The 9,044-nt window shown below is 42.8% G+C and overlaps 1 protein-coding gene across 1 annotated transcript; it reads left to right on the top strand.

Annotated features, from left to right (window-relative positions):
- The first annotated feature begins 3,957 nt into the window (after positions 1-3,957).
- Positions 3,958-7,220, top strand: pjvk (pejvakin). Its single transcript, XM_031558947.2, has 5 exons — positions 3,958-4,884; positions 5,125-5,320; positions 5,425-5,566; positions 5,743-5,860; positions 6,761-7,220. The coding sequence occupies exons 1-5, from the start codon at positions 4,674-4,676 to the stop codon at positions 7,063-7,065; spliced, it is 972 nt and encodes a 323-aa protein (XP_031414807.1). The 5' UTR covers positions 3,958-4,673; the 3' UTR covers positions 7,066-7,220.
- The last annotated feature ends 1,824 nt before the right edge of the window (positions 7,221-9,044 follow it).

Genomic DNA, 9,044 nt, shown 5'->3' with positions numbered 1-9,044 from the left:
CCAGCCTGCTCTACGCGCCGGCTCACAGTCAGCCGCAAGTCAGAAATAGAAATAACCAAAGAAAAACATGGCTTTTTGCTCTATATTTAATCTTGAAATATTTAGTTAAACAACAAAGCGCTATTTAAATATCGGCATTTAGAAAAACCTTGAAACTCTCTTTAGATCTATCTAAGCAAAATGTCAAATTCACTTGTTTTGCCAGCTTGGTCATTGCCTACAGCACATATCAGCTGAAACGGTGGCATGTCACACTGCAAAGTTACATGAACAGCTATTTACTGGGTGTTGAAAGTTGAAAGAAGTGTCAAGTGTCACCCCAAACCCAGAATCTCAGCCCAACATTGGCCAGGTGCCTGTCCCAGACTACCTTGTTTAACCTGACCCATGACAGGGCAAGCACAGCCTCACTGTAACACAGTCATAACTGCACCAAAACTTGGGTAAATAGTTTTTGAAGGTCACAAATTAGGCACGACACATTTCTTCCCCTTTGTACACTACATACACACACACACACACACACACACTCTCTCACACACACACACACACACACACACACACACACACACACACACACACACACACACACACACACACACACACACACACACACACACACACACACACACACACACACACACACACACACTTGATAGGTGAGGAGGATCTTTTTTTTGACACGTGCCTTTCCGCAGTGAAAGGGGGAAAACATATGTGTGCAAGGTGACAATAGCTGAAATGGGGGAGATTTATGGCCAGTGTTGCAGCGAGCCGCAGTGTAAGCAGAGAGACTACACAACTGGGGAAAGTAAGAGAAGGAAAGGAATGGAATATACAGGACGTGTGTGTGTCTCTCCCTTTGTCAAGGCATACACAGTGTTTTCCACAAGTATCACTTTGGCTCACTTTCTCACTTTTTTGCATCCACTCAGCGTCCAATGACAATTAATTCTGACAATCTGTACATGTTATGATCATCAAATACATTGCTCTCCAGTAATCTGGTCTAATTGTTACACCAGCTGTCGGTTCTGGTCACATCTGCAGCTTGTATCTCAGTTGAGACAGTTTCTGTTTGTTGTTTCAGAGCCACAGATATAGGTCAAGTTCAAACTCAACACACCATAATGATTCATTTAACTTCACCATCATGATACTAAAGCTACAGCACAGAAAAGAAAACACAGACAAAAAAAAGACACATTTGAAAAAAATCTTGGGAGTCACCCTCTGACCGTTGACTGTTTTGTTAACATGCCCATTCAACTGAACCAAATATTTACGGGTATGCTCCACCACTAGCACAAGGAAGTTAACATCTTGTCCTGTGTACTTAGATCCAGTGTGTTGACGTCTGTTGCCCATCACTCATCTTTTTGGTTTCCTACTCTCCAAGAGCTCAAATACCAACTACACAAAACTGTAGTTTCTGACGGTTACCTTCTCAAGTAATGTACAGTATAAAAAAGCACTGTCTTAAATCTTCATCAGGAATATACGACACAATTCACCTTTCCTCCACAGTAGGAAGACATTCCGGTGTACCACCTGACAACAAAGAGGTCACTGTCAAAGCTTTCACATTTCAGCTCCATCCCTCTGAAGTAACGTCACAGAAGCCTCAGTTCCCAGTCTTTGTTTACATACACCCTTGTAATGGGAAAACAGGGAAATACTGGGTGAAAGTTGTCACATCCTGTCTCCACCCTGTTTACACTCTCGTCTAAATGAGAGCCGTACTAATTACAGCCGAGCTGACATGACGAGGTCATTTCTGAGGACTTGACATGGCTGTTCAGTGTGCCAGAGTACCACGGGGCCACTCAATCTTCCATGTTAGAGCCGTGCAGGAGACACGTTTGGGAGTTTGGGTCCATGACATGTTTTTGACTGATTAATGTCTAATTGAGGCAGCAGATGCTGCAGTGCTGTGAAATCCTCCTCCTCTTCCCTCACTGTCTCCCTGTCTCTATCTCTCCCTGTTTCCCTGTGTTTATCCACCCTTCTCTCCTCTCGAAACGTCTCTGCTCTGAACACACATCTTTCTGTGTGGACCTCTAAAAACCCAAACTCAGAGAAACAACAAACAGGAGAATTATTTATATCACTTCTCTCACACCCTCTTCTCTCTCTCTCTCTCTCTCTCCCCTCCCTTCTCAACAGCCACCTCTACTGTACACAAATGACTCATTACGCTGTTTTGGGTGAGTTTCCTACATGCTTTGCTCTGTCATCAAAATTGCCTCTGTAAGTCAGTGACCTGCATCACACCCCACAAAGGCCCACTGTAAACGCCTGCACGCCAGGTTCGCATTCTCCCTGGATGAGCTCCCTTTTCTGCCATTAGAGTTGTTTAGGGAGTGCTCCTTCAAACAAATCACCCATTTCCCTGTCCATTCTCCACCCAACGGGGGAAATTACGGGAGGCTAGGCAACGTGAGGTCATGGGCATTAAGTATTCAGGAACCGCTCCTGAGGAAAGAGGTGGGTCGTGATGTGGATGAGACCACACCAGTATGGCGCTCCGTTGCAAATAGAAGACTGCTTCACCTCAAGCACCACAAGAAAAGGCCTTTGAGAACAGGAGAAAAAGGGGAGTGTGTCAGTACAAGACATGAAAGACCAGTGAACAGCAGAGAGGAAATATGGGCTGAGTTTCAGTAAGCAGAACCAATTAATTTATTGAGTAACAAATAATAATAATATTTATTCATATTTATTTACATTCAGCCATTGGTCAGAATCCCTCATCCAATGAGACATTAGTTAGAGGACAAAATATGTCAATGTGGGGTAATACTGTGACAACGTTGAAAGTGAGTACCTCAAAAAGGCCCAAATGGATGCGAGAAATTGAAGGAATGCCAAGTGCAAATGTATTAGACAACAAGAAATAGGCAAGTGATACAATAATGAAAATGCCATAGCTAAAGTTCTTACAAGCACGGAGATAGATGAAAAAAATAATAATATGAATACAAATGGACAAGAAGCAGCAACAAGTAGACAACAGTGAGAAACAGCATGTGGGCCAACTAAGAAACAGCAGCTGGTCTGGGATCAGAGCTTCATATACAGTAGATCTGACACTGGCTCACCTTGGTTGCCACAACTCACTGCACAGGCCTCCCTGTATGAAGGAAACGTTTAACGAGGTTGGCCTGGGCAGAGTCAGCCACAGATATAGTATAGGTATTGAAATGACATTTATGGTCCATTCACCACTTTACTGTACATGTTTTAGGAGACTTGAACTCTCCCCAGCATGTACATAGACTCACTTCTTCACCACAAACACACAGACTCACACACACACAAATGCACACACACAAACACACACACACTCACAAATGTGCACCCACACGCACAAACACACAAATACACACACACACACACTCTCTCTCTCTCTCTCTCATACACACACACACACACACACACACAAAACTGCAACCTCTTCATCACAGCACGTGTGCCCCTCTCTGACGAAGACGACCGAAATGAGCCAATGATTGAACAGATGTTCCAGATGTTCCTGCGGCTGTAGAACATAACATGTGGTTTATCTATCTGCCAGGCTCAAGCTACTGCAAGTGGCAGTCTCATGCATCCACACATTACATTTAATATATCATTATGTGGCCCCTTCACAAATTTTGAACAGTGCAAGGTATACTACAGTTTTCCTCGATCGCTAAGACTTAATGAAACGCTTAATGAAACTGGGATCCACTTGATCTTCATCACCACCACTGCAGAAATCTTCTCTTTAGCAAAAACATTTTTATTGGTTTCACACATTTTTTACACCCTTTTTCAAAACGGTTAACACAGATTTCATAGACAGACTAAAAACAAAAGGCCTGCACACAACAATAAAATTAACAAAGAAAACTTTCTTATAAAATATCTCTTTTTTACAGTATTTCAACAGGGCAACTCAAACAAGGTGTAGGTGCAGAGTGCAGCAGGGTTTGTTATCTCTGCTAAATGCTAATGCAGTGATATGCTTGCTAGTATGCAGTGATATGCTTGCTAGTATTTTGGCACATACTATAACTATGTAAAGTCACAAACGGCATAGGCATATAGTGCAAATTAAGGTTGAAAAGGTTCATATTGATAGCAGTATTTTGTTGTCTATTGTGCGACGATTGATTGAAACAATATATTAGTTTGACTACAAGTTGTGTTGTTAGAGGGAAAGATTTTCTTTTTTTGTATGTTTTTTAATGTTTTATGTGTGTAAGAGTATTTAAAAAAACAAAATTTGTCATTTTGGCTGGTCAGCTTCTTCTTTCAGCCTGTGTTTTAATTGTTTTGAAAGTGGGGTATCAGAGTGGACAAATGCTGTCATAACCAGTGCGAATGCTTAAAACCCCTCAAGATAAAAAGAGTGAGGATGTTGTTCTCTGTTGGAGGACTGTGCCACTGGGCAGGGGATGACAATCATCTTGACACGCCGCATGTGACTATGTGTTCCCTATCACCTTACAGGAACCTACATAATTGATTGGGTTAGCTTTAGACAGGAAGGATACAACATCACGTTTCACTATCGCTAACGAACTCAGCCGCTGAGGATCCTCTGAGCTCGGAACATTAAGCAAACGGAGGACACACAGCCATGTTTACCAGGCAGTCGGTATCCTGAGCCTTTTGACATTTCCACCATGTTCGCCGCAGCCACCAAGAACTTCGTCAAACAGGTGGGCGACACAGGCAGGCTCATCCCTGTGCCCAGTCTCAGCGAAGCCGACCGGTATCAACCTCTCAGCCTGGTGACCAGAAAGAGAAGGAGACACTTCTGGAAGAAAAACAAGTATGGCTCTTCCCCATTCTCACTGAAAGACATACTCGTGGGAGAAAAGGAGATCACAGCTGGTAAGAAAAAAAGCAGTATGGAAAAATAGATGGAGAAGAAAACTAAATTGGTACAGTACAGTGGACATCAATTTGGAAGTTTATAAGAACGCAGCAAGACAACATTTGTAGGCTACACTGAAAACGTACAGTTAAGCTAAGATCCATTAAATATTGTCGTCAGTTTATCTTCATCATATTTAATCAATATGTAACTACTAATACACATCATTGTGACTTTAACATCTTGTCCCCACTCAGGTGTTTCCTCATACCAGCTGCTGAACTATGAGGACAAGTCAGACGTGGCCCTGAATGGCAGGCTGGGGAATCACCTGATGAACGATGTGGGCTTCAACATCACTGGTTCTGACTCTGTGGCCGTCAAAGCCTCCTTTGGCATAGTGACCAAACACGAGGTGGAAGTTCCCACTCTACTCAGAGAGCTCAACTCAAGGTGTCTGTCTGGTTTTTGTCACAAACTTTTATCACGGCAAGCTGTAATTGCATTATGACTTACAAAAAGTCAGCCATTTGACTGTCTTACCTTCTCTACCACAGAAAGGTGGATCTTGAACACTGCCTCATCCGCCAATCAAAGGACAGTGGGAGAACTGTGCTGTGTGTCGTCATGGAGAGCATTCGCACCACGCGCCAGTGTTCCCTTACAGTTCATGCTGGCATGCGAGGGACTACTATGAGAGTAAGTACAAACACAGAACACACACACACACACACACAAAGAGAGAGAGAGAAAAAAAGAGAAGCACACACAAGCATGCACAACCATACATTTCAAATATCATAATAAATATGTACAAAATCTTAACCAGTGGAAAAACTTCTACAATCAAATCAATCTAAATTTCTTTCAAACAGTTTCAGATAGATGATGGGCGCAACCCCAAAGGCCGTGACAAAGCCATTGTGATTCCAGCTCACACAACAATTGCATATAGTGTCTTTGACCTGTATGTGCGACTTGATGGAAGACTTGGTGAGTAGGCTAATACTGTCACTGCCAGTAGAAATTGTGAAAAGAAGAGTGAAAAAGGAATTTAATTTTGGTGAAATGTATGCATGTCCCATAATGAATGAGAGACAGCATGGTTTTCTATCTTATAAGTCAACTTTTAAGGATCAAGTTCACCATTAGGTCATTCTGTAAAAGACCTAATGTGTTGTAAAATATGTTCAATGTGGGCCCAACATAGCCAATTCTCCTACAGGTGTCTATCACAGAAGTTTTCATGGCTTACTTGGGATATGTCTTATGGTAATACATCACTAGCCTCCTGACTAAAGTTGCTCCAAGTCAGAGCTCATCGCATTCCCATCTAAGCATAAATGCTATGTTGGTGTGTGTGTGTGTGTGTGTGTGTGTGTGTGTGTGTGTGTGTGTGTGGTCACTCGTGCCTGTGTGTGTTGTGGTCAGACATCTGTGTAGCTCCAGAGTCCTGTGGTGGCTTTGAGAGGGAGCAGATTAGAGAGCAGCTGGGCGGTTTCATTGGGCGCTTCCACTTTGGCCGTCTCAGGAGGTTCCTTTCTGGAATCATCTACGGAAACCCATTCAGAGCAGGTGAACTACTGACGTTTTCCTTCATCCGTGTTTACTCTGTACCTTCAACAGAAATTTGAATTTCACTTTTCAAGGAAGTCCTTAGTGTGTACCTTTAGGTAAAAATGACAAATGGCCTTCAGAAAGGATAATTAGTCATTAACATCTAAAAAAACGTCCCTGAGTAAAGAGGTCCGAAGCAGAAATTCCGTACTTTGATTCAATCACAAATACCTCCAACCAAACATTTCAAAGTAAATACAGAGACAATATTTGCTTGTCCATGTACTGACAAAGAAAGTGTTTTGTTTTATTCCTACCCATCGCTCCCTCTCATAGATGACAGGACATTCGAGCAGCTCACCCACTCGGACACGTTCCTGGACGATGTTGCCACCACGGACTATTACGAGAAGGCAGCTAGCATGACGGACGTATCCACGACCTATCTGCGCGAGAGCAACCACACCCGCGTCAACCTGCTCAACCACAACATCTCAAAGGGCCCCTGTGCTCTGTGCGGCATGGGCCAGCAGCGGCGCGAGACCGTCTACGGTTGCCTGGAATGCTCCAGCGGCGGGCAGAAGTACGTCCGGCTCCACGCTGTGCCGTGCTTCGACCTGTGGCACAAGACGCTGCGTTGAAAAGAGGGGATGGGTCAACAGAGCTGACACTTCAGAGAAAAAGTGGAGAAAGGGGAAAAAGGAAGTATGTGTCAAGTTGGAGAACGTGTGTGCTTACTGGATATATCTTACTAAGGAGTGGTGTTCTTGCCAAATTGAGAGGCTCCTGTCACTGGTGTGGTGGTATTGCCTGGATTATTAGGGTTCCTCCGTCAGGAGGAAACCTATTGTTATTGTAGGTATTATTATTATTCTTGTACCATTGAAGTCAATGGCAGGCCCTAGAACCGTATGGTAACTTTTTCTGAAATTTGGCACACTCATTAAGGACAGTCCCTTCTTCACTCACACCAAGTTTCATGTCTCCCACTAGACCACACTAGCGCCACCAACGGGTCAAAGTTGGACTTTTGTTAACACTGTAACTTTTGAACCGTTTGACCAATTTTCAAAAATGAGGTACCATTGGATTCCCTGGATCAAGACGAATTCAACACACCCTATGCCGTCAATTTCCGGTTATATAGATTTTCCGCAATTCCCGGTTTTATCAAAAACCTTTGAAAGGCCTCCACTCCTACAATTTTTGTCAAATCTTCTTCAAAATCACCAGAGATGATCTTCAGACCAAGCCTCACAACATTTATCCAACAGAATTTTGATCCTCACAACCGTTTGTCCGGTACAGCCACTGAATTTCAGCAGAAAAGCCATCAAACAGGAAGTGAAGTGATATCTCAGCAAATATTTCAGATATCAACGCCAAACTTGGTATGCACGTGGAAGACACTACAACATGTCCCCATGTGCAAAGGCAACTTCATATCTTCAAAAATGATTGATATAAAGCAGATTGCATTAATCGCTAACGCTAAAATAATGCTTTACACATTTTTCATTCAAAAAGTGATACTCTGATTCAATCACAAGTTCATATGAAGACACTTGAGAATGTTTAGTACACAAATCTGAAAAAAAGTTGACTGTAAGATGAAAAGTAGATTTTTGGTGAATATTTGAAACATGCATGCTTGGCTAATTGCTACCACCATTTCCAGTGTAATGTCTCCCTCTCTCCTCCTTCGCTCCCCGTGCGGCTTGCCCCAATTCTCACAGACACAAACTTTCACCTGACACACCAAACACTTGGCAAGACGCACACACACCATTTCATGACATTGTGGCCTGACCAAGGCCCCGCTCTCTCCTTAGCTTGAAGCTTGTGGATCTTGACAGTATTGCATTTCAAATTGAATATCCCATTGGTAAGTCTGCAGCATGGATTTTTCTATACAGTGACAAATTGTGCAGAATTTACATTTTTCCCTGGTTCACAAAGTCTCAAGAACCCATAATGTCACCAGCATGGATATTTCTCGACAGTGACAATTTGTGAATAATTTAAAAAAATGACTTCAAATCAGCCATTGATCCAATTATCTGTCCAATGTTGTGTACATGTATGAAATACATGTCAGTGTCATGTCAATTTTGTAATGATTGGAATGTTGAGGAGGAACCCGCCATTGCTGCCTGCAGCTATATTTCCTATCATTTCTGTGTTTCAAAAAACATTTGTTGGATGTTAGTCTCCCCCACTAGCATCAATGACATCTAATGTCAGTGCTGAAAGTGCACATGGAGACCTCCACAAAAATGTCTTCTTCAAGAAGGTTTTGGTCAAGGTTCCAAGTCAATACAACCTTGTTTACACATCCTTCAAAGACACAATTCATTTCTTTGTGTGTTTATGTTTGCGAGAGAAAGAGCGAGAGACAGACCGAGAGAGCACAATAGCTTTTCACTGTCAGGGTCATTTTCATAGGTGTTTTGTCAGAAGCAGCCAGAGACCACAGGTAATGAAGCTCCTTAAGCCCCTCCTCAGTCACATCACCTAGCTCATCTCCATGTCACCTGCACAGGTACCGCAGCCGTCACGGCCTCAACTCGCAAATGAATTATTCAGGGTTATTAAAAATAAACAGGAGGATCAGGTGGTT

Source organism: Clupea harengus, chromosome 21 (assembly GCF_900700415.2).
Source record: "Clupea harengus chromosome 21, Ch_v2.0.2, whole genome shotgun sequence".
NCBI lineage: Eukaryota > Metazoa > Chordata > Actinopteri > Clupeiformes > Clupeidae > Clupea > Clupea harengus.
Note: the sequence above shows the minus strand (reverse complement) of the source record. Positions and strands in the feature narration are given on the sequence as shown.

Coding starts and splice junctions, on each gene's coding strand:
- pjvk (XM_031558947.2), top strand. CDS start 4,674: ATGTTCGCCGCAGCCACCAAGAACTTCGTCAAACAGGTGGGCGACACA. Junction 4,885..5,124: donor AGAAAAGGAGATCACAGCTG/GTAAGAAAAAAA, acceptor GTCCCCACTCAG/GTGTTTCCTCATACCAGCTG. Junction 5,321..5,424: donor CTCAGAGAGCTCAACTCAAG/GTGTCTGTCTGG, acceptor TCTCTACCACAG/AAAGGTGGATCTTGAACACT.